Source organism: Sinohyriopsis cumingii, chromosome 1, assembly GCF_028554795.1.
Source record: "Sinohyriopsis cumingii isolate HCF-2022 chromosome 1, ASM2855479v2, whole genome shotgun sequence".
NCBI classification, from domain to species: Eukaryota; Metazoa; Mollusca; class Bivalvia; order Unionida; family Unionidae; genus Sinohyriopsis; species Sinohyriopsis cumingii.
In genome coordinates, this window is record NC_142961.1 from 160842054 (window position 1) to 160869078 (window position 27025).

General features: G+C 35.6%; 1 protein-coding gene across 5 annotated transcripts in view; it reads left to right on the forward strand.

The window, feature by feature from the left end:
* The window catches only part of LOC149808247 (girdin-like), a 192340-nt gene that overhangs the window by 121252 nt on the left and 44063 nt on the right, over positions 1-27025 (forward strand). For all 5 annotated transcript variants that reach the window (XM_089975398.1, XM_089975403.1, XM_089975410.1 and 2 more), the window contains exons 15-19: positions 5830-5919; positions 6906-7040; positions 12347-12467; positions 21139-21888; positions 23772-23917. In XM_089975398.1, the coding sequence (XP_089831524.1) occupies positions 5830-5919; positions 6906-7040; positions 12347-12467; positions 21139-21888; positions 23772-23917 (1242 nt within the window). The remainder of the gene's footprint in view (positions 1-5829; positions 5920-6905; positions 7041-12346; positions 12468-21138; positions 21889-23771; positions 23918-27025) is intronic.

The window sequence follows — 27025 nt, forward strand, 5'->3', positions numbered from 1 at the left end:
CTGACATTATCACTAAAGATCAAAAGTTCATGTGTGGTATGCTAGGAGTTTTGTCTTGCCTGTCTCACCAATCAGTGGTATGCTGGGATTTCTTTTCTTTCCCATCTCACCAGTCTTTGGTATGCTGTGAGTTCTGTCTTGTTTGTCTCACCTGATATTCCTGTTTCACATATCTGTGATATGCCAGGAGTTCCTCTCATGTCTGTCTCACCAATCTTTGGTATGCTAGGAGTTTCTGTCTTGCCTGTCTCACCAATCTGTGGTATGCTAGGAGTTCTGTCTTGCCTGTCACACCTGTCTTTGGTATTCTGTGAGTTTCTGTCTCACCTGTTTCACCAGTCCATGGTATGGTAGGAGTTACTGTCTTGCCTATGTCACTAGTCTTTGGTATACTGAGAGTTCCTGTCTTGCCTGCCTAACCTGTCTGGTATGTTGGGAGTTCCTCACTTGCCTGTCTCACATGTCTTTGGTATGCTAGGATCTTCTGTCTTGCTTGTCTCACCTTCTGTGGTACACTGGGAGTTTCTGCCTTGCCTGTCTCGTTTGTCTGTGGTTTGCTGGGAGTTCTATCTTGCCTGACTAACCCGTCTGTGGTGTGCTTGGAGTTCCTGTCTTGCTTGACTCACCTTATGTGGTATGATAGGAGTTTCTGTCTTGCCTGACTCACTTGTCTATGGTATGCTAGGAGTTCCTGTCTTGCTTGTCTCACCTTATGTGGTATGATAGGAGTTTCTGTCTTGCCTGTCTCACTTGTGGTATGCTAGGAGTTCCTGTCTTGCTTGGCTAACCTGTCTGTGGTCTGCTTTGAGTTCCTTCCTTGCCTCTCTCACCAGTCATTGGTATGCTAGGAGTTCCTGTCTTGCCTCTGTCACCAATCAGTAGTTTGGTATGAGTTCCTGTCTTGTAGGCTCACCTGTCTGTGGTATGCTCAGAGTTTCTGTCTTACCTGTCTCACCAGTTTGTGTTATGCTAAGAGTTCCTGCCTTGCCTGTCTCATCTGTCTGTGGTATGCTAGGAGTTCTCTCTTTCATGTCTCATGTGTCTGTGGTATGTTTCGTATTCCAGTTTAGCCTGTCTCATCTGCTTAAGCATCATGGGGAACAATGTTAAAAATTGCTCACTTGCTTAGGCATCATGGTGAAAAATGTTACAGTTTTGCTTTAGCATTTTTGAAAGTTACATATTATCAGTTGTTGCATTAAAGTGGAACTTGTTGATTATATGACTAAGGTTTAAAGTTTATATGCTTTTTTGCTTGGAGATCACATATATCTTGCTTGTCTTGCCTGCTTAAGCAAAGAGCTTAGTTTGTCATTATGATTATTATTAAAATGTTGTGTTAAAGGTTTTGAAAGTCACATTGCTTCTGCAGTTGTTGAGCATTTAACTAGAATTTTGGTCTAACATTACCTTAGGTAGGTCTAAAGTTTATATGTTGATATGCTTGGAGTTGTCTGCCTTGCCTAATTAAGCAGAAAGCAGTTTTCATTTTTGTAAACAATGCTAAAGTTAACTTTTTTAAAGTCACATGTTTTCAGCATCATTTGAAATATTCTACTAAAACTTTGCCATAATGTTACTACAGGTCTAAACATTCATATAATGTTATTATAGATCTAAAAGGTTATGCATTGATACTAGATTTAAAGGTTTATATAATGTTAATATAGGTCTAAAGGTTTATATACTTTTACTATAGGGCTAAAGGTTTATATACTGTTGTAATAATGTTATTGTAGGTCTAAAAGGTTATACAATGTTACTATAGTTTTAAAGGTTTATGCATTGTCACTATAGGTCTAAAGGTTTATACAATGTTACTATAGGTCTAAATGTTTATACAATGTTACTATAGGTCTAAATGTTTACATAATGTTACTTTGCTAATAAAAGTATATACAAATGATAATATACATCAAAAAGTTTATATAATGTCAAACTAGGTCTTAAAGTTTATACAATTTTACAATACTAATAAAGCTTATACAGTATGATACTATAGGTCAAAAAGTTAATACAGTGTTAATATAGGTCTACAAGTTTACATAATGTTACCAAAGGTCTAAAGGATTATACAATGTTACTATAGGTCTAAAGGGTTTATACAATGTTACTATTCATCTAAAGGGTTCATACAATGTTATTATTGGTCTCAAGGGTTTTACAATGTTACTATTGGTCTCAAGGGTTTATACAATGTTACAATTGGTCTAAAGGGTTTATACAATGTTACTATAGGTCTAAACGTTTATACAATGTTACTATTCATCTAAAGGGTTCATACAATGTTACTATTGGTCTCAAGTGTTTATACAATATTACAATTGGTCTCAAGGGTTAATACAATGTTACAATTGGTCTCAAGGGTTTATACAATGTTACTATTGGCCTCAAGAGTTTATACAATGTTACAATTGGTCTGAAGGGTTTATACAATGTTACAATTGGTCTCAAGGGTTTATACAATGTTACTATTGGTCTCAAGGGTTTATACAATGTTACTATTGGCCTCAAGAGTTTATACAATGTTACTATTGGCCTCAAGAGTTTATACAATGTTACAATTGGTCTGAAGGGTTTATACAATGTTACAATTGGTCTCAAGGGTTTATACAATGTTACTATTGGCCTCAAGAGTTTATACAATGTTACAATTGGTCTGAAGGGTTTATACAATGTTACTATAGGTCTAAAAGTTTATACAATGTTACTATTGGCCTCAAGAGTTTATACAATGTTACAATTGGTCTGAAGGGTTTATACAATGTTACTATAGGTCTAAAAGTTTATACAATGTTACTATTCATCTAAAGGGTTCATACAATGTTACTATTGGTCTCAAGGGTTTATACAATTTTACTATTGGGATAAAAGTTTATATAATGTTACCATAAATCTAAAAGAATATAAACTGCTATGTGAAGCGTATCTATCTTACCTGTCTCCACTACAATGTTAACATTTTGTTTGCAAGTTTATGAAAGATATAAAGGTTATACTGACAAGCATACAGATGAAGGTGATACACCGGATCCTACAAATACCAGTTCTTGTAAAGTAATTTCTTTATTTGTATTGAACCTTATAGTGGTATTTCATAGCATACCGTTCCCATCTCATCAATTCTTCAACAAAATCTTATTTAGTATGGTTCTTTTTTGCACAAGTTATATGTAATTGGTTTTACTTTTTGGTGTTATGTTTTAATGATTCTTTAAAATTCAGCATATCCTAAAGGTTTTAGAAGTGCATACACCCACAAAGTTTTCTATTATTCCACTACTTTATTGGTAATAAATGTTATCGATTAAATTATTTGCAACTCATCAACATTGAGAAACAGTTACATAGAAAAGGTGAAAATTATATGATAGTTTCATATTGTGTGAAACTAGAAAAATAATACTAAATCATAAAATTGTGTTTAATATTTATTTTATTTTATATTGAACTAAAGTGATTGAAAGAGAACTTTAAAAAGTGTAAAATGCGTTTGATAGAAAGTTTCTCTTCTCAGATTACAGTAACTTAGTCTACTTGTGCATGATCCACATTGAAGGCTTTCAAAGTGAAGTTTTGTTTGTGATGGTATTGTATAGAAAATTGATTTACCTTGAGTAGCCCAGTAGTTTTCACTTGTTCTCTGTGGGAGAGGAAGGGGGAAAAGTGTTTAGATATAACATGTTAGATTTAGCACTGCTGTACAGTTACGGCTTCATTGTCACATTCATTGATTTTATTGCCTCATCTGTAAAGTATAGGTGAGAAATAGGAATCATTTTTCAGATAGCATTGTTATTGTCGTCATTGTAGGTGTCAACATTGTTTTGGCATGTAGCTTTGTTTCTCTGATATCATCATACAATCATGAAACAATATGTGTATTCATCTTGGGTACTTCTAACCAGGGTCAAAATTAGGTTATGGTGTACTGCTTTTCATGCATCAGCAGTAATGTTAAGTTTTTTTATTTTGCTTTGTTTCTCTGTCACTGTAGTATGTACAGGCATAAAAGTTGATGGGTATATTAATCTAGTAGGGTACTACTCCATTTGGGCATAATTAGGTCCTGGTGACTTGCATTTCATACTCCAGTGATTTTGCCAAATTTCTCTGAAAGCCATGGGATTTGACGTATTCAGTTTGAAGGGACTACTCACCTGGGGAGGGAGGGAGAGTTGGTCACAGTAACACTGTTTTCAAACAAGAGAATATATATTAAGTTCTTGCCTTTACCACAGTTCCTTGAATAAAGTTGTCTGCAGTGATAAAATTTAATAAGTGTATCATTTGAAACAATATTGATTATCCCGTGACCTTTTGTTATGGTCTCAGTGACATACTTATATTGTGGCTCTGCATAGTTTTTGGGAATATGCCATGGCAGAGCACACAGAGCATTCTTTGGAATTAATGTCTATGATAGCGGTTTTGTGATAATACTTCTTTGAACAATTGATTTGTGATATTTTTTGCTTCCTCTCTAGTTTACTTTCATTGTACCTATTTATCATAAACTTTCTCTTGTTTCATCTTCCAGTATATTACAAACAGTCGGGTTGCTATCTGCATGTCTTACACTAAATTGCAAAAAATAAAAGAAGGAAAAGAATTGACAAAATCTGACTTCAGTTTTTATAAATTTATTTATTTAATGATAGTATTGAGATGAATACATGTGAAAAATTATGGAACTTTGCTTAGGGAATGAAGATTAGGTCAGAGTGGAACAGATTTGCTTACGTGTGACTTTGATCAGTACTAGTGATTGATAACAAAAATATAACCTTTCTCAAAGAGATGAATACGAGTAGAAAGATGTGGTACATCACTGAGCAGAACAGATACTAGAACTTCGTCATTATGTAAATTCTGACTTTATTTCTCAGTCAGCAGATTTACTTCATCTAGAATTTGTGTCATTAAACATGATGAATTATCTTCAATTTTATATTGCCTTTGTTATTTTTGTTGTTGGTGGTATTTTGACTTGAACACCATTTCTCAGCACAAGATCGGTTATACATGGCAGCCTGTATAACTAGTGGAGGAAGGACCTTGAACACCTGGGTAAGAACCACCAACCCATAGGAAGCTACTGGCAAGCATTCTCACATAACCACACTGGCAAAACCCGAGACTAGAACCATTATGGATAGCGGTGCAATGGCAGTGATAAGTAAAGGCGAGTACCTTGTACCACTCTGCCACCCAGTGCCCCCCTTATATGTTGTGTGTAACTGATGCTGAGAGTCTCCTAAGTGTGATTCACATGTAGTGTTGAACTAAAGTCTTAATTCATAATTGATTCATATTATCATTATCAGCCTTGGCTACATTTTTTGTCACCATTCTTGAACTTCCCACATCCACAAGAAAAGGTTGGCCATGGGCTATTATATATGTACACTTTACAGTAATATGTCTATTATATAACCAACATTTTAGGAGGGAAACCTGAGCAGTTTGACAGTTCTTGTTTCATTGGTTTGAAATGTGTAACATTAGCAAGTACCTTCAGATAAATGACACCTATTTGTACATGTATAACCCCTTTCCAAATTTGCTTACTGTTTTTATTTCACCTATATTAGGTACACCTCTACATGATGAAGGACATCTTTTATAACTGCTTTTAAGTTTACTTACTGTGCACATATCCCCTATATTAGGGACATCTATCCACAAAAGACACAATTTTGTGGTTCCTTTGGGTGTCTCATAAAGACAGTGCATTTGGTATCTCTAGCATTTTCAACTATGAATACTTTTTTAAAATCTGTAACTGTTTAAGCTGTTATTTGACATTTTGTGTGAATCTTTTTACAGCCGATACAAAGCCTTGGAAAGTATGATGGAAGAAGCCCTCAAGAAAAGCACAGAAATCAAAGAGGACAAAATAAATTCCTTGGAAAGCAGGTATGCTCTCTTTGTGAGTAATTTGACCTGTGCATATTTAGGGTATACCCTGCATGGTCAGTATAGTCACATTGACATGTACATATTTAGGGTATACCCTGCATGGTCAGTAGTCACATTGACTTGTATATATTTAGGATATACCCTGCATGGTCAGTCTAATCACATTTTCATGTATATATTTAGGGTATACCCTGCATGGTCAGTATAGTCACATTGACGTGTACATATTTAAGGTATGCCCTGCATGGTCAATATAGTCACATTGATCTGTACACATCTAGGGTATACCAGGCATGGTCATTGTAATAACATGGTTGAAGTCAGTGTGAGTAATTTGACCTGTACATACTGGTAGTTAGGGTATACCCTGTAAGGTCATTGTAGTCACTTGGCTGAACTCTCAGCAAAAGCTGTGCATTCCTAATTGCTTATTTTCAGGAGACTTGTGACTATGTTCATTCAAAACAGTAATGTAACTGGTGGTTACTCATTTCAGAATTAGCACCAAATTGACAGTTATGTAGAATCTTTTAATAATGATGTCTAATTGACAACTTTATCAAGATATGTAATGCATCCTAATTTCATTGAACTGGTGTAAATTTTGATTACATCATGCATGTATTTTAAAATTTATTTACAAGACAAGCAACATGATGAAACATTTATATGTTCCCTTCAAGTATGGATTACAGATGCAGCCTATATACTCACTTAAATGTTGAGTCCAGTTGCAAGCTGCACAGACCCAGATCTTCAGTTGTATAATGTGCTATACAATTTATACAGTTTATTAAGAGTAATCAATAGAACAAACAACATAGACCCTGATCTACCAGAACATTATGCAACAGCAGATCAGGATCTGTGTTGTTTGCAGTTGAACCTGGCTTATAAGCAAGTATATAAGTTAATTTGTTTCTCATTTGAGCGTAGATAAAGCTTGTCAGGAGACTTTTAGTTGGAATACTTCTGTATTGTAGGTTGGAGGAGTCTAAGAACCGTAACCTTAAGTTACAGGAGGAGTTGAGGCTTCTGAAGAGGGAGTGTGAGTCACTGAAACAGCGTTATGAGGAAGAGTCAGTTGGCCATGAACGAGAAAAGCGAGACATTCAAAGGTAACTGATCAAAAATAATGTGGCTCAGGTTGACATCAGTGAAAAGGATTATTTTAGCCATGTTGTAAAGCCTAATAACCATTATGATGAGATTTGTGGTTGTTAATATTCCACATACAATTATTTTTTTAATAACAAGGTATCTTTGTAAGACTACTGTGAATCAGACAATTTTAAATTCATTAAAAATTTGTAAAATTTAGTACATGTATATAAGATCATTATGGATGTAACTGTTTTGCAAACTTATAAACAGTAAATTACATATGAACTTGCACTAATAGTTATTTAAAGGAAAAATACTTTGCAAGTTCATTCCTGGCTGTGTTTGCAAAGATTTATGTAAGATTAAAACTATTTGATTTACAGTAATGGCAGGCACATTAATTGCTGGATTAAAAAATTATCTGTTTTTCATTAATGCTAAGTAATAATGTTCGTAATATAAGTCCTTCACTATGACAGCATGGATCCAGACCTTTTAGACATCCTTCACTATCACATGGCTGCCAAGTGTCTCTTTATTTCCGTATTTGTCCCATATTTTTTTTACCTGAATACGGCTGTATGTAATTTTTTTAACAGTCTGTATTTGAATAATAAAAAATTAAATAAAAATTTTCATGCCATTTTCTGTTTAGAATGAGCACCTGGTTTCATTCTGAAAGTAAATATATCATATGTATATATATATAGGGATATAATATAGTCCATGCAGCGAAATCAACCCACTACACTAGTAAGATCATGGAAAGTTCCAGCTGCAAAGAGCTCTTCGAGATTACTAATGAGCTAATGTCAAGGAACAAATCTATACCACTTCAAACTACCTTCTCTCCAGTCGACCTTCCGGACATGTTTGCAAATTTCTTCCGTGACAAAGTACAAACCATTAGAGATAAGCTTGACATCACAAATTCAATTGACTTGTCATCACCATACAATTGGGATACAGAATTTGAGCGGCAACCATTCAGAACCTGTCTCTATGGATTTCGTACATACAATCGTGATGAAGAGTGCACCAAAGTCATGTGAACTTCATCCAATTCCAACATCACTGCTGCTTGAGTGCTTAGATCCAGTATTGCCTTCACTAACTGATGTTATTAATACCTCTCTCTCATCCGGGGAATTCCCATCATTTTTGCTAGACTATAACGATTCAAAGAACTACCGCCCAGTTTCTAATCTCCCATTCATATCAAAATTTTTAGAAAAGGTTGTTCTATCCCAGCTTGTATCTCATCTGAATTCAAACAGTCTTTTTAGCAATGTACAATCTGCATATCGCCCTTGCCACAGTACTGAAACTACTCTTCTAAAAATAGTTAATGACATTCTCTCTGTGTTGGATAGCGGAAAGATTACAGTCCTCACCCTCCTTGATTTTGTCTGCAGCATTTGACACAATAGACCATGATATATTACTTCACCATCTCCAGCATGTATTTGGCATTCATGATACAGCCTTTCTGTGGTTCAAGTCGTACTTGGTCAACAGGACACAAATTGTATCTGCAAATGGAATACACTTCAGCCCAGTTGATCTATGATGTGTTACACAGGGGTCTGTTTTTGGACCTGTTCTCTTGATTCTATACACTCAGTTGCTCTCAAGTGTCATACATCATCATCCATTGTCCACCAATTGTATGCTGATGACACCCAAATATATAAATCTAGCCACACAACTGAAGTTGATGCTACCATCCAAGGTGTAGAGAGGTGCATTTCTGATGTGAAATCATGGATGACATGTAACAAGCTGCAGATGAATGATGATAAAACTGAGGCCCTTCTGATCACAACACAAAGACTTTCTCATTCACATCCTTTACCTCAAACAATAAATATCAACAACACTAACATTAAATTCGCATAATCAGTATGAAACCTAGGTGTTACTCTGGACAGTACTCTCATATCGCACCAACATGTCATGAACATAAGCAAGGCTGCATATCTTGAGCTGAGACACATCAGCCCAATTCGCAAGTATCTTTCAGTTGATGCCGCTAAAACACTTGTGTGTTCATTAGTACTTTCAAGACTGGACTATTGTAACTCAATTCTGTCTGGTTCATCTCAATATCTGTTCCAGAAACTTCAAAAAGTTCAAAACACAGCTGCTTGGATCATACTTAGAGTACCATGATCAGAGCACACCTCCCTGCTGCTCTGTACCCTACACTGGCTATCCATTCGATCCAGAATCAAACACAAAATTTGTTCTCTGTGCTACATTTCACAGTCGGACTCTAGTCCAACATACCTATCTGACCTCACCCATGTGTATACACCAGCAAGATACTTACGCTCCTCTTCTGACAATCGTATACTCATTATTCCCACTATGAAAACAAAGTCATATGGACAGCGTTCTTTTGCATACCAGGGCCCAGCAACATGGAATGCATTGCACACTGAACTTAGACACAGTGATCCCATTCAAGAATGCTCTCAAAACTCACTTACTTCGACTGCAAGAACAAACTTAAAGACTTAATAATGTTTCCTACCTTAAATATTCTCAGCATGTTTTTTTGTTTTTTAATTTCATGGTGTTTGTTTTTGTAATCGTATCATTATATGTTTTTTATGTTATAGGTGTTGTCTAATGTTGTAAAGCGCTTAGAGCTTCTAAAGATTAGACGCTATACAAAGTTCTCATTATTATTATTATTATTATATAGAGTTCTAAAATATGATTGGTTCATTCCAAATCGAGACTACCAAGCCAGTCTTTAACCATCATATTGGATTGTGCAAAGCAGTTGCTATTATCACTGTATCGCATCTTCATAATATTCAACTAATAATCATGTTGAAAGGGAAAGAAGATTCAGAATTTTCACCAGAAACAGAAATGGAAGGACAATTGTGCTATCTTGTTTAGATTTTTGAAACCTTCTAGTAAAGGAGAAAACTTGGCATTTTGCAATTTGTGTAATTGTGATTTTGCTATTGGGCATGGAGGCACCCATGACATAAAACAGCACAAAAAGCTAATAAACATCAGCTTGCTGCTTCATCATCAGCAACTCAGCTAGAACTTGCGATATTTATAAATGCCAGAGAGAATCTTGATGTAATTTGATCGAAGTACAGTTTACTAGATTTCCTTTAGAAATGAACCTTCATCAGTTGCTAGTGTTACTGGTGATTTATTCCGCACACTTTTTCCAGACAGTAAAATTGCAAATTATTACTCATGTGCTAGAAGGATAACAGTTCAGTAAAAAATCACACAGATTTCAGATCATCAATGAAAGATGGTACATTGGAATCAATAATGATTGAAAAAACCAGGTGTGGTAAAGGCTTCTAATAAAGCTGCCTATGTCTGAGTGTATGTTTCATTCTTGCACCTTCTGAATGGGCACCTGAATGGAACAGGGTGCCCATTCAAAATGTGGAAGAGTGCAGCAAATGCATCTTTGACATTAAATAATTAAGTAAGTTACTGTCCTACTTTGGGGCCCAGTTTGGCTGAGTGGTATAAAACACTCACTATTTTGGATCACTGCCATCTCACCTCTGTCTGCATGGGTTTGAGTCCAAGGCTTGGCTAGCGTGGGTATGTGCCAGTAGCTTCTCATGGGTCGGTGGTTCTTCCCTGGGTTTTCCAGGGTTCTTCCTCCACCAGTTATACTGGCCGCCATGTATAGCCTATCTTGTGCTGAAAAATGGCGTTAAACCCTAGAACAACAACAACTTTACTTTACTAATGATTGTAGATGTTGGAAATAGTTCCATATGCATTAAAGTTTTAGAAATCAGCATTTGTTCCTGAAAATCAATATTTTTGTCATAAGCAGTTAGTATTTTTGTACTGTGGGGTTGGCAGCTATGCTATGAAAGCATAGATCGAGACTTTTTATGTTGTAATATGGTCCTTCACTATCAAAAGCATGGATCCTGATGTGTTTTGTTCATAATGTAAGTGCTTCACGATGGATAAAAAGCATGGATCCTTATGTTTTTTGTTCATAATCTAAGTCCTTCACTATGGATAAAAAGCATGGATCCTGATGTGTTATGTTCATAATCTAAGTCCTTCACTATGGATAAAAAGCATGGATCCTGATGTTTTATGTTCGTAATCAAAGTCCTTCACCATTAAAGTATAGTTCCAGACTTTTTTTCCGAAAGTATCATAAATTAAAACTGTCTTGAATGCTGGTGCAAGGTCTGTTCATGAACTGAAATTGGTAGTTGAGTTGGGGATTCACATTTTGTTTACAAAAAAAGGGGCTTTTTATAAAAACAGGAGGAATTTAACAAACAAATACAAGTTAGAATTGCAAATATGATGGAAGAATTTTTACACTTTTGATTGGTTGTTTTTTGTTGTGATTACTAAGAAATTAGTGTGAATCATGCAGTTACATGTGTTAGAATAGACCGAGCTGGTTTCTTATGAAAAATATTAGAATCCTCTAAGACAGTTTTATTGGCATACTGTATACCATGGCAAATGTTGGAATCCTCTAGGACAAATTTCTAGGCATAGTTTGTATCATGGCAAATGTTGAAATCCTCCTGGACAATTTTATTGGCATACTTTTTATTGTGGCACATGATGGAATCCTCCAATAGTTTTCTTGGCATGCTGTGAATTCATCGTTTTTTGTGGGTATCAGATTTCATAGTTTTGTGGAACATTACATTTTTATTGGCAGTTACATATATGAATAGTGATGGATATCCATACCAAATCAAATATAACTGCAAACTTCAATATGAGGGTTATTTTGAGCAGACACATTCATTTTGTACAATCAACCATTTTGTCATTGTGAAAACATTCTGCAAGGCATTGTGGGTAAAACTGGTACAATGTACAATGTTATGCATTTACTAGTTCACCCCTTTATCATTAGTAATATTTCCAAATGAGAACTTAATATTAGTCATACTTATAATGCAGTGCCAAAATTTACCCACAATACCTTGTAAAGATGGAGAAAGTTTTTGTTGATTTTCAGTAGCACAGGACATTGTCTACCAAGAGGACATTTATTTACCTGCTTCCAAGAGCTTAGCTATTGTGTTGTCAAGGTTTTTAGTTATAATGTTAATTAGTTGAATTTTTTTTTAAATGAGAGAATATGTTCACTCAGTTATGTAGAACAATAGGTTAATTCTATTTATCTTAAGGTCAGATCAGTTCATTTAATATTTAAGTCTGTCATCCACTTTTCATGGGAAAGGTTTGCATCTCAACTAGACTGTTCTCAGTTTTATCTAATGTTTATTAATGACTTGTTTTTCATATTTGAGCAACTTCGTACTTTCAACAGGCATCGTGATAGTCTTGTACGGAACAGTCCATTCCACCAGCAGCAGCAACAGCAGGGTTCCAGTAATCCCACCAAGGAAATATTGGAGCTAAAGGACCATTTGGTTAAGGTCGAACGAATGGTGAGTTGTCATGAAAGAGTATGATCATGATGCAATTTTATCACCACCACCAGAATTCATTTGAAAGCCAGTCTAAGCTTTTGCTCATTACTGACCAGATGATCAGGGCCTGCTCATATCAATTCCTGTAGGGTTAACATCATGCACATTTTTTGCCAAGTTAAATTTTCCCCATCCTATTTTCCTTAAGATGACATCATAATTGCCATGACATCATGATCTAGGTGAAACTCCATTTTGATCTAAATGAAATCCCATTTTCATCTAGGTGAAATCCCATATTGATCTAGGTGAAATCCCATTTTGGTCTAGGTGAAATCCCATTTTGATCCAGGTGAAATCCCATTTTGGTCTAGGTGAAATCCCATTTTGATCTAAATGAAATTCCATTTTGATCTAGGTGAAATCCCATTTTGATCTTGGTAAAATTCCATTTTGATCTAGGTGAAATCCCATTTTGATCTAAATGAAATTCCATTTTGATCTAGGGGAAAATCACATTTTGAAAGAGGTGAAATCCCATTTTGATCTAAATAAAATTCCATTTTGAGCTAAATGAAATTCCATTTTGGTCCAGGTGAAATCCCATTTTGATCTAGGTGAAATTACAGTTTGATCTAGGTGAAATCCAATTTTGATCTAGGTGAAATTCCATTTTCATCCAGGTGAAATCCCATTTTGATCTAGGTGATCTAGGTGAAAATCCCATTTTGATCTAAATGAAATCCCATTTTGATCTAGGTGAAATTCCATTTTGGTCTAGGTGAAATCCCATTTTGATCTAAATGAAATTCCATTTTGATTTAGGTGAAATCCCATTTTGGTCTAGGTGAAATCCCATTTTTTTCTAGGTGAAATCCCATTGTGATCTAAATGAAATTCCATTTTGATCTAGGTGAAATTCCATTTTGATCTAGGTGATCTAGGTGAAATTCCCATTTTGGGGAAATAGGTGAAATCCCATTTTGATCTAAATGAAATCCCATTTTGATCTAAATGAAATCCCATTTTGATCTAGGTGAAATCCCATTTTGGTCTAGGTGAAATCCCATTTTGATCCAAGTGAAATCCCATTTTGATACAGGTGAAATCCCATTTTGATTGAAATGAAATTCCATTTTGATCTAGGTGAAATCCCATTTTGAACTAAATGAAATTCCATTTTGAGCTAGGTGAAAATCTCATTTTGAAAATAGCTGAAATCCCATTTTGATCTCAATGAAATCCCATTTTTATGTAACTGAAATTCCATTTTGATCTAGGTGAAATCCCATTTTGGTCTAGGTGAAATCCCCTTTTTTCTAGGTGAAATCCCATTTTGATCTAGGTGAAATCCCTTTTTGATCTAGGTGAAATCCAATTTTGATCCAGGTGAAATCCATTTTGATCTAGGTGAAATCCCATTTGGATCTAGGTGAAATTCCATTTTGATCCCGGTGAAATTCAATTTTGATCTAAGTAAAATCACTATTTTGAGTTTATGAACTCTTTACTGCTTTTAATTGTATTCTTGTTTCAAATTGAAGTAGCCATCAAAAAGTTTTAGAATGATACTATTTTATTGTAGAACAAACTGTCAGTATAGACTTGGTACCCACAGACAAGTGTCAGTAAAATTGTTTCTGATTATTTTAATCTGCAACTAATGCATGATCCACATCCCTACATTTGTTATTCTGATGCTTGCTTGCATACAAATTCTATAGTGCCCAGCTGTCACAGTGAAACAATTGCTTGCATGCAAATTCTATAGTGTCCAGCTGTCACAGTGAAACAACTAATTGCTTGCATCCAAATTCTATAATGTCCAGCTGTCACAATGAAACAACTATTTGCTTGCATCCAAATTCTGTTGTGCCCATCTGTCACAATGAAACAACTATTTGCTTGCATACAAATTCTGTAGTGCCTAGCTGTCACACTGAAGCAACTATTTGCTTGCATACAAATTCTATAGTGCCCAGCTGTCACAGTAAAACAACTATTTGCTTGCATGCAAATTCTATAGTGCCCAGTTGTCACAGTGAAACAACTATTTGCTTGCATACAAATTCTATAGTGCCCAGCTGTCACAGTGAAACAATTGCTTGCATGCAAATTCTAGTGTCCAGCTGTCACAGTGAAACAGTTGCTTGCATCCAAATTCTATAGTGCCCAGCTGTCACAATGAAACAACTATTTGCTTGCATCCAAATTCTGTTGTGCCCGTCTGTCACAATGAAACAACTATTTGCTTGCATACAGATTCTATAGTGCCTAGCTGTCACAGTGAAATTCTATAGTGCCCAGCTGTCACAGTAAAACAACTATTTGCTTGCATGCAAATTCTGTAGTGCCCAGCCGTCACAGTGAAACAACTATTTGCTTGCATACAAATTCTATAGTACCCAGCTGTCACAGTAAAACAACTATTTGCTTGCATCCAAATTCAGTTGTGCCCATTTGTCACAGTGAAACAACTATTTGCTTGCATACAAATTCAGTTGTCCCCATCTGTCACAATGAAACAGCTATTTGCTTGCATACAAATTCTATAGTGCCTAGCTGTCACAGTGAAACAACTATTTGCTTGCATCCAAATTCAGTTGTGCCCATCTGTCACAATGAAACAACTATTTGCTTGCATACAAATTCAGTTGTGCCCATCTTTCACAATGAAACAACTATTTGCTTGCATACAAATTCTGTAGTGCCTAGCTGTCACAGTGAAACAGCTATTTGATTGCATACAAATTCTATAATGCTCAGCAGTCACAGTAAACCAGCCATTTGATTGCATACAGATTCTATAGTGCTCAGCTGTCACAGTAAACCAGCCATTTGATTGCATACAAATTCTACAAGTGCTCAGCAGTCACAGTAAACCAGCCATTTGATTGCATACAAATTCTATAGTGCTCAGCAGTCACAGTGAACCAGCCATTTGATTGCATACAAATTCTGTAGTGCTCAGCTGTCACAGTAAACCAGCCATTTAATTGCATACAAATTCTGTAGTGCTCAGCAGTCACAGTAAACCAGCCATTTGATTGCATACAAATTCTACAAGTGCTCAGCAGTCACAGTAAACCAGCCATTTGATTGCATACAAATTCTACAAGTGCTCAGCTGTCACAGTAAACCAGCCATTTGATTGCATACAAATTCTGCAAGTGCTCAGCTGTCACAGTAAGCCAGCCATTTGATTGCATACAAATTCTACAAGTGCTCAGCAGTCACAGTAAACCAGCCATTTGATTGCATACAAATTCTACAAGTGCTCAGCAGTCACAGTAAACCAGCCATTTGATTGCATACAAATTCTACAAGTGCTCAGCAGTCACAGTAAACCAGCCATTTGATTGCGTACAAATTCTTCAAGTGCTCAGCTGTCACAGTAAATCAGCCATTTGATTGCATACAAATTCTATAGTGCTCAGCAGTCCCAGTAAACCAGCCATTTGATTGCATACAAATTCTACAAGTGCTCAGCAGTCACAGTAAACCAGCCATTTGATTGCATACAAATTCTATAGTGCTCAGCTCTCACAGTAAACCAGCCATTTGATTGCATACAAATTCTACAAGTGCTCAGCAGTCACAGTAAACCAGCCATTTGATTGCATACAGATTCTATAGTGCTCAGCAGTCACAGTGAACCAGCCATTTGATTGCATACAAATTCTATAGTGCTCAGCTCTCACAGTAAACCAGCCATTTAATTGCATACAAATTCCGTAGTGCTCAGCAGTCACAGTAAACCAGCCATTTGATTGCATACAAATTCTACAAGTGCTCAGCAGTCACAGTAAACCAGCCATTTGATTGCATACAAATTCTATAGTGCTCAGCAGTCACAGTAAACCAGCCATTTGATTGCATACAAATTCTACAAGTACTCAGCTGTCACAGTAAACCAGCCATTTGATTGCATACAAATTCTACAAGTGCTCAGCTGTCACAGTAAACCAGCCATTTGATTGCATACAAATTCTACAAGTGCTCAGCTGTCACAGTAAACCAGCCATTTGATTGCATACAAATTCTATAGTGCTCAGCTCTCACAGTAAACCAGCCATTTAATTGCATACAAATTCCGTAGTGCTCAGCAGTCACAGTAAACCAGCCATTTGATTGCATACAAATTCTACAAGTGCTCAGCTGTCACAGTAAATCAGCCATTTGATTGCATACAAATTCTGTAGTGCTCAGCAGTCCCAGTAAACCAGCCATTTGATTGCATACAAATTCTACAAGTGCTCAGCAGTCATAGTAAACCAGCCATTTGATTGCATACAAATTCTATAGTGCTCAGCTGTCACAGTAAACCAGCCATTTGATTGCATACACATTCTTTAGCACTTGGCTATCACAATAAAGCAGCCATTTGATAGCATGTAAGTTCTATAGTACTCGGCTATCACAGTGAACCAGCTATTTGATTGCATTGTTAATGTAAGATTGCAAATGACAAGATGATGACAAATTATTTTTAAGGAATGGTTCCCAGTCATAGTAAACATGCCAGAAGCTAATAAAATAATACTTGATAAGGTAAAACAGACAAGTGATGATGGGGCTACACATGACACTCACTTAGTAAGAAAGCTGCCCATTGAGATGTCCCCAAATATACTCCAGTTATTTTTACCCCAAATGTACATGTCATTTGTTGACCTTGACAAAGAGACCCATTGCCATATAACCATCATCTCATCCTTATACCTCAAATACATTTTTTATAAACCAGTGGTGTGCTTGTGTAGAACAACTGGTATAGCACATTAATCCAAGAAAGCAGACTGAGAGAAGGGAAGAGATGTTGCTCCCTTTTGTAATGAATGAGACAGTCTTTTGATTTAATTCATTGGTACTGTTATATTCCATATTTACTCAAAGCCTGATCAAAACAGTGCTGTTCATATGCAGGAAAAGCAAGTGTCGTCATATATAACCACACAACTCTCATGCTAAATATGGAAGAGTAAAAAATGTATGGACATGTCAAGTTAACTTATGGACAGAATAAATACATATTACCTTAGTTAATTTTGTATCTAATATGCTAACTTACATGATCTTCATATATAAATGTAAATGTTTTATGATAGATATATTTCTTTATTGCTATACAAAATAATTGCAATATTTTAACAAGAACTATGAATAATGAATAAAATGAATGTACAGTAGTTGTGGATATTTTCCCTTCTTAAGCCTGTTGCATTTTATCATTGAAAACTGTTAATCTTGCACAAACCTGTTATGAGAGACCACCTGTCTTGATGGACAACCTTTTGTTGGCGGTATGGGTGGTCTCGCTAGATGGGTTTTACTGTGGGAGTGGGATCAGTGGATGGGGGTTTCCCACCTCACACTTTATGTACCTAGCTCAGGGCCAGCAAGTTTAAAGTAAGAGATGGAAGGATGCATACAAGCAGAGCCTTGTCCTCTAAATAAAATCAGTGCTGTTCTTTCCTTGTTAACATTTGCTTCAAATTGTAAGTCTGCAATTGTCTAAATATGGTAAAATAATAATAATAATAATAATAATAATAATAATAATAATGCTTTATTTATAGAGGGTGACTCATTAGTCAAGGACTATTCTCCCTTGAGGCCCTCTTAAGGAGAGTATAATAATGCACATTATATGAAGATGGCAATAATTACTGTTTATTTTAACATGTTTAGTATTAAAATACTAAATTCCATTATCTGTTAGAAACACATACATGCTCATGATATCTTTTCTTAAATACTCTAATATTTTCAGCAGATTTTAAATGTAGTGGAAGCTTATTCCACAGAACTGTACCAGAGTATTGAAAACTCTTTTTAAATTGCTCTGTTCTTGGTTTTGGTATTAGAAGGTTTCCATGTGATATTGATCTCAACTGGTATTGTGCTGAAAAAGGCCTGAATAAGTCTTGAAGATACTCTGGTGCAGTTCCATGTAGACATTTATATAAAAGAACTGCCTTGTGAAAATCTATCCTGTCATATATTGTGAACCATTTGAGTTCTGTAAATAATGCTTTTGAGGGATGATCAACAGATGCATCTAAAATTACATGTGCTGCTCGTTTCTGAAGTTTATAAATCCTGTCAAGCTCAGATTTGGCAGTTTCCCCATACATTAGAACAATAATCCATTGTTGGAAGAATATATGACTTGTAGTATAGATTGCAAGTTTCCATAGGTAAATATTTCTTGATTCTGCTGAGAAGGGCAATTTTGGATGACAGTGTTGTACAAAGCTTATCAATATGGTCATTCCATAATAAATTATTATCTACAGACACACCTACAAGCCTTTCATGTTTGACATTTTCTAATAGATGATTATTTATTGCAAGAGACAGTTTTGGGTTCCCTGACTGTGTAGCTTTTGTGATGTCCCCAAAATCATACATTTTGTTTTACCTTCATTAATTACCATCCTATTTTGTTTTGCCCAGTTTTGGACTCTGATAAGGTCTGAGTTTAATTTCATTTGGATAACTTCAGTATCAGAACTAGATGTATACAAGGTTGCATCATCTGCAAACAAAACTGTGTTTGTGGATTCATTATTTAATGGTAGATCATTGATATAGATAAGGAAGAGGAGAGGGCCCAAAACTGAGCCTTGAGGGACTCCTGAATGAATAGCGCGAGTTTGAGAGCTAATATTGCCAATGCTTACTTGTTGAGACCTTTGGTTTAGGTATGATCTAAACCAGTTTAAAGAAGGATTGTCAAACCTGTAACAGTTCAACATTTGCAGCAGGATTTCATGATCAACAAGATCAAAGGCTTTCTTGAAGTCAAGGAAAACAATCCCAGTCATATGTCCATTATCCATTTCCTTCAGCCAAAGATCAATTAATTTGGTAAGTTCTGTTTGGCACGAGTGGTACTTTCTAAATCCTGATTGAGCTTTATGAAATAGAGAGTATGTTTCGAAAAATTTAAAGACCTGAATGGCTACATGCTTTTCAAATAGTTTTGACAATACAGGTAGAATTGATATTGGTCTGTAATTTCCTGGATCCTCCTTTTTTCCTTTCTTAAAGATAGGTGTAACCTTTGCACATTTCAGTGTTTCTGGAAAATTACCACTCATTATACTTAAATTTATGATATGTGTTAGTGACTTTGTTATTACTGGTGCAGCAGTTTTAAGAATTCGTGGACCAATACCATCCAATCCAGAGGATTTATTAATATTAACCTTAATTAGCATATCAAAAACATCAGCTTCACTAACATTAGCTATTGAAAAATAATTATCATCAGGAATTTTAGCTCTTATAAATAATAGAAGAGAATCAAGTTCAATTGGGATATTAGTCTGGTTCTGAATACTCTTACTGGAGATGCTTATGAAGAAATTGTTGAACATATCCACAATGTCTTGTACAGATGTTGCTGTATCATCATTTTGCTTAAGTCTAGGGGGAAGACAACTGTTCTTGTGTGGGTTCAGCTCTTTTAGATGCTTCCACAATGTTTTGGTACTCTTACTTTCATTAATAGCCTGTTTATAGTAGTTCTCCTTTGCCTTATCTATCAGGTGCTTAGTTTTATTTCTCCACTTTCTATAGCTTTTCATGTCTTTTTCTTGTGGAAATTATCTCTTAGGTGCCTAGTCTCATTGATCTCAGGGGTAATCCACTTGGGTGTAATTTGGTGTTTAACCCTTTTTGTTTTAATTGGGGCATGCTTGTCTAAGGCTGCATTGAACATCTGATACCATTTGTCCAAGGCAGTGTTGACATCAGCTATAGTGCAGCCTGATTGGAAAGGTTTGCAAATTAAATCATTTAAGAACATTTCCTCATCAAACTGTTTGAAGTCCCTGTATTGAATTTCAATGTGTTGGCCATTTTTAGATGATTTCGGAACATGTCTAGTTATACAGACTGGGTAGTGGTCACTCGGTGCATACACTGGTACCTTAATTTCACTTACGTTTTCAGGTTTATTAGTATAGACATGATCAATGATAGTAGCACTTTTATCCGTTACTCTAGTTGGGGTGTTAATTAATTGAGTAAAGTTGTAAGTTTCAAAGCTACTTATCCATGTTAATGGTGGAGTTTTCATATAGACAATGTTAAAATCACCTAATATGATAATTTCTAAATCTTCCTTAAGTAATGCTTTTTGAATTTGAACCTCAAATCTATCAATCCAATCAGCTGTGGAACTAGGTGGCCTGTAAACCGAACATAAGAGTATTGGCTTTGATTGGGCAAGGGTTACTTCGATCCAGATACTCTCTACCCCAATAGTCTCTAGATCAACATGTCTGTTATAACTAATGGAACTGTCTACATAGAGAAGAATACCCCCACCCCCATGGATTCCCTATCTTTTCTTTCAAAGTTGAACCCCTCTATTTGGAGAGCCAAATCATCAGTATCATCGGAAAGAAAGGTTTCACATAGACCTAGAATATTGACTGATCTAGTTTGCTGTAATATTAACTTTATCTCATTCAGTTTAGGGATGATGTGTTGAATATTTAGGTTGATTACTTGCAGACCTCTTTTGAGGAGGCCAAATACATGACAATTTTGATCAGAGGATTGATCTTCAGACAAGGCAGTATGCAATGTATTGTTTAAAATGATTTATTGTAGCCTTTCTATTATAATAAGAATTGTTCTGGTTTAAAATTTTATTTTTGTTTCCATATTTCAGAATGCTACCCTGATGACTGAAAACAGCAATTGGAAAACACAGAACAATGCACAGAATGAGAGGATCCGACAGTTGGAAAATGAAAAGTCCCATTTACAATCTCAGTATTCAAACTTTCATGGTCAGAGCCATGCTCTGCAGTCCCAGAATGCCAAGCTGCAGGTGGAGAACTCCACTCTCCAATCCCAGTGTGCCTCACTGCTTGCCCAGAACACCAGTCTTCAAAACCAGTTTAGCAGTCTGGAGGCTGAACATGAGAATTTAAAAAGTACACATGACCAGTTGATTCAGGAACTAGAGGCGTTAAAGCAACTTCATGATGAGTTGTCTTCAGAATATGAAGCCTTGATTTCTGAACATGGTTCCTTAAAGTCTGTGCATAAAACTATTAAAAATGAAAACCGGGAACTGCAACAGCAGCTTGATAATTTTCTGCATGGAAAAGAGGATATAAATAAGTTAAAAGACATGTATGAAAGGCAACTCGATCAGTTGCGCAGGGATCAAAAGTCACTGAATAATTTACAACTGGACCATGATAAATTGAGAGGAGAACACAGTCGTCTCATTGGTGCTCATGACAAACTTGAAACAGACCATAAAAATGTCTTAGCAGACTTCAAAAAGATGAAAACTGAACATAACACTTTGCAACTGATGCATACAGAATTGCAAGGAAACTATGCCAGGTGTAAAGATGAGCTGAATGCAGCAAATATGAACATGATCAACTTAGCCAACAAATATGAGGTAATTTGTGCCTTACTACCATGTATATTGGCTATAAGTCCAGCTGCAGACAACATAGACCCTGATCTGCAGTTGCATAATGCATCAGAAGATCAGGGTCTATGTTGCATGTACTTCTGATTACTTCTGATAGGCTCTATAGAACCAGATCTAATGGCAGATTATGTGACGGCATATCTGGCTTTGTGCAGTTTGCAGTTGGACTTGAATTATAAGCAATCATGTAAGTATATCTACATTGTTACACAGAAAATGTGAACTCCTTAATACCATACTGGTTGATGGTCAAAGATGTATATAGTATTTCTCTAAAAGCAATAAAAATCACTGGTAGTGGTGCAATGCATCATTTTCAGAATGCACCTCAATTTTGAGTTCATTCTCAGCTTAGTTTTTCTAAATTCCATGAGTAGTTACTTAAGATGTGTTTCAGTTTTTATTTAATGATTATCTGGATCATTCACACAACTGTATAATCTTTTATTGTTTTCATTTGTCCAGTTTGCTGGTATATCATCTTTTATTATTTTCACTTGTCCAGTTTGCTGTTGTATCATCTTTTATTGTTTTCATTTGTCCTGTTTGCTGGTGTATCTTTTATTGTTTTCATTTGTCCAGTTTGCTGGTGTATCATCTTATATTGTTTTCATTTTTCCAGTTTGCTGGTGTATCATCTTTTATTGTTTTCATTTGTCCAGTTTGCTGGTTTATCATCTTTTATTGTTTTCATTTTTCCAGTTTGCTGGTGTATCATCTTGTATTGTTTCCATTTGTCCAGTTTGCTGGTGTATCATCTTTTATTGTTTTCATTTGTCCAGTTTGCTGGTGTATCATCTTTTATTGTTTCCATTTGTCCAGTTTGCTGGTGTATCATCTTTTATTGTTTTCATTTGTCCAGATTTTTGAACCTGTTATGCAGACAAATCAATTCTCCGATGGTTCACAAACACTGAAATGTATATATAGTTAATCTGTTTATTAATGCCACTTGGCTGACCATGTAAAATCCATTTATGCATAAATGTTGTCTATGGAGCTAGATCTTATACACAGGTGGTCCTTATCTGTAAGTGTTAACTATATAGCAGGTTTGACTGAGCTGATTATACCAACACCTTTACATTTATAGGCTGTCAAGACACTGCATTTGTCTAAGTCGGAAAGAAAGTTTATGATAGACCTGATTGGTACATAAATTACTCAAATGGACATCCTTATCATCATCTTTTGAAGTAATTACTCCACTAGACTTGTCATTTTTTAAAAGTAATTACTCCACTACACTACCTTCTCATTATCGTTTAAAGTAATTACTCCACAAGACTGCCTTTTCACTTTTATTTGAAGTAATTACTCTACTAAAGAGCCTTCAGATTTTCTTTTGAAGTAATTACTCCACTAGACAACCTTCTCGTTATCTTTTGAAGTAATTACTACACTAAACTACCTTCTCATAATCTTCTGAATTAGCTAGAAAAAATGTAAAATTTCAAGACTTATCAGTGCAACAATTTAAAAGAAATTGTTAATGTTGTAAAAGATGGTTAAAGTGTTTTAATTTGTAAATGTTTGAGATGTTCAGGTCCACAGCCAGTTGCTAATGAGAATACTGAGTTGATGAGGACCCAGTTTGCTGTGGCAACACCATGCTGACTTTGCAACTCATTGATTCCTTGTTCAATCTCATTAGGTGGCATTTACAGGTATATGTGGCTGCTAATCCAAGGTGGGGTGTTTTTCTGGATCACTTGTTTTCTCCACCTCAAAGACCATTTCTTGCCAGCATCTGAGCTGTGAAAAGTTGTTAGATCTTGTTGTACAATGGAAATAAAATAAAAAATGTAAACCATAGATTCTGAAATTACTGTCATTTGTTTCCCCAGATGATCCTTTTGACAAGTCAGAAGTTGGAGGAAGACAACAGTAAGTTGCTGCAGCAGGTCCAGACACTGCTGAACAACAATCAGGACCTTTTAACCAAGGTGCTGTCCAGTAAGGACCATTTTGTGGAGGAGGAAAAAATGTACATGTAAGTCATGACTGGCATATTCTTGTTCCATGTGACACTGTTGGTTACAAAATGCATCTTTACTGTATTTACTCATGTACAATATGCACCTAACTGTGAATTGCATACACCCAGATCAGTTGGTACTAATCTGTGAACTGTCTACACAGAGGTCTGCTAGCATTGTAAACAGTATAAACCCAAATCAACTGGCACCTAACTGAACTGTGTACACCCAAATCTGCTGGAACATGTGAACTTTGTAAACCAAATTTGCTGGCTCATAAGTGTAACTATATAGACTTGGATCTGCTGGTACTTATCTGTAAACAGTGTACATATAGATCTGTTGGCTCCTATCTGTGAAATACATACACCCATATCAGCTGACACCTAGCCATGTCATCTGTACACCCACATCTTGTGAACCCAGATCTGCTAACACGTAACTGTGAACTGTGTACACCTAGATCTGCTGTTGCATTATTCAACAGCAGATGGGGTCAGACTGTTCATTCATCCATGATTTAAAGTGAACAATTTAAAATTTTGATCTGCCACCACATTATTTGACATCAGATTTGGGTTAGTGCTGTTTACAGTTGGTTATGCATCAAGTACAGTGGTTGTTATCTATGTAGTCTTATGCCCAGTATTTTTATTTACAACTTGCAGAATGAAACTTCTACCTTTCTATAATGTACAGTAAAACCTGTTATGAGAGACCGCCCCTTCTGCCAACTAGAAGTGGTCTCTCAAGACAGGTGGTCTCTCATAAGAGGTGTGTGAAAATGGGCTGGTTTTCAGGGTCAATAGTTAGCATTGTTGAAAAATAAATAATACCCATACTCACTGTACATGTATCATATCCTTTATTCATAAATCTTGTTAAATATTGCATGCATTCCTCTCAAAATATCTTTATATAATAAAGATATACATCTATCAAACAACGAGAATAAAATTTATATTTCAACATCACATTAATATGTACAAAAAATGAACAGTTAGATATGATGTATATATCTTATTCTATACACTTATTCACTTGTTTTTTAAGAAATCCATTATACTTCTTTGTTGACATGTTTTACTCAGCTGTTTGGCCTGAACATGTATCTCAATTATTGCCTTTTCCTGAATCAACTTTCCACTTACTGGCATGTTTTTACTCCTTGCAACACAAAACCACTCCCATACTCGCTCGTTCAGATCTCCGTAAACTGTCCGTCATGCCGTGGCATATTTCCTCTGTGCTTGTGCACCTTTCTGCCATTCGTTTCTAATGGACTCCTTGTCTTAATTACATTTTGAACTTGCGTTTTACCGACACTTAAGCTGACTGCTATTTTGCGAGCAGTCTCCCCTTTTTCATTTCTTTCAATGACATTAATCCTTTCTTCCAGTGTTAAAATTTTTCTTTTTTTCAGCGGAGGTTCTGCCATTGTTATTAGTGTTGATGTTATAAAGACTATTGGTTTTGATCAGGTTTTGGGGAAATGTGGAATAAATATATATTATGTACCAATGAATGAAACCAAAAGACAGAATTAACTCATCAAGAAACAATACATTTATTCTGAGACGAAGTTTAAATCAACAGCATTATAGCTCGATAAACAAAGATTGCGACCATCAGCACCCAGGTAAACAGATGGTGGCTTGGTGAAACACTAACAAAAGAAATAAAAAATAATTTTTAAAAAAATCCGGAAATGATTCTCACTTACTAGTATTAAAGACATTGAGCTCATTCACCCTCCAGGCATTATGGATTAACTGGAAAGACAAACGATGTACTCAAACCTATACTGAAGCCCTTTCAAACGATTTCTCACTGAGACATAAGGACTACCGGCGTTTTGTGAGTTTTCATAAAGATAAAGAAAAAATACAGACCTCTAAATTGACTGTGTATATCCATCATTACTCCCTTTGATGTTACTCTTACTGGCTATTCACATGACTTCAGCACTACAATGGCGGTTAGTGACATGTACTTTAGTCTGGTTTACTGCAGTTTACAAATGACACCGTACGCTGGAGTTGTAAATTTCACAAAACTGGTACTGTAGCAAAACAAATTCTTTTTAAATACTTTATTAGAGCAATCTTTACTATTTATGCAGTCTTTGTTACAAAGGATTAAATGATGGTTAGAGGTGTTTATTTTGATATATGGTTGTTCAACTATAGTGTTATTTAATGTGCACTTTGTTTGCATACTACATTTATCCCGAGCTCTAGTGTTTACAAAGGATTAAGTTAAGGTCAGTGGTGTCAATCTGTTTTGTTTTTTTGGCGATGCGGTCATTCATAGCAGTGTCAAAATGCATATTTTGCCAAGAAATCGCGGTCGCTAGTCGTGTTCAGCAGGTGGTCGTTCATAACAGAGCGTTTATATAGTAAAATCGATCTGTGCATTACGATTGTGGTCGGAAATGACAGGTGGTCGCTCATAGCAGAGGTCGCTCATGACAGGTTTTATTGTACTTTCTAATTTTCAAGCAGTCCTACAGCTGTAAAATTGAGGGGGGCAGAGAATCTCCTCCTTCTTCATCGGGAAAATATTTTAAATGTACGAGGCATTTAATGAAGAAATAAAGATATAGCCAGCAAATATGATTAATGATTTTATACATTCAGGTGATTTTTTTTGGCAGGATTTTTAAAAATAAATTATCATGAATCTTCCATTTGTACATCATACAGTAAACTCTGATCTCATTAGTTTTTTTAATGTAACTTTTTCTTACCATTTCTCTGGAAAGTCCACCACATATCTCTCCTGCTTTCTTACCATGTAAAAAGCCTATACCTATGTTTTGTTCATACTGTCCTTGTAAGAACATTCTTAGGCTATTCCACTTTAATGTATGGGGGACACTTTTATTGTCTGTATGTACATAATGACAACAGTATTACCTTTACCTGTCCATCATACCTGAAGTTTTGCATTTAGGTAATATTAGACACTATGGTGGTATCCATGAAGACATTTCTGTGTCTTTTTAAGCTAACCAGGCCAAAGGCTAAAAGAGGCAATGGTATGGCCTTTTGTCTGTCAGCCATCCATATATCAAAACTCGCTTGTGAACACTAAAGAGACTTCATTTCTGATGAGAATTG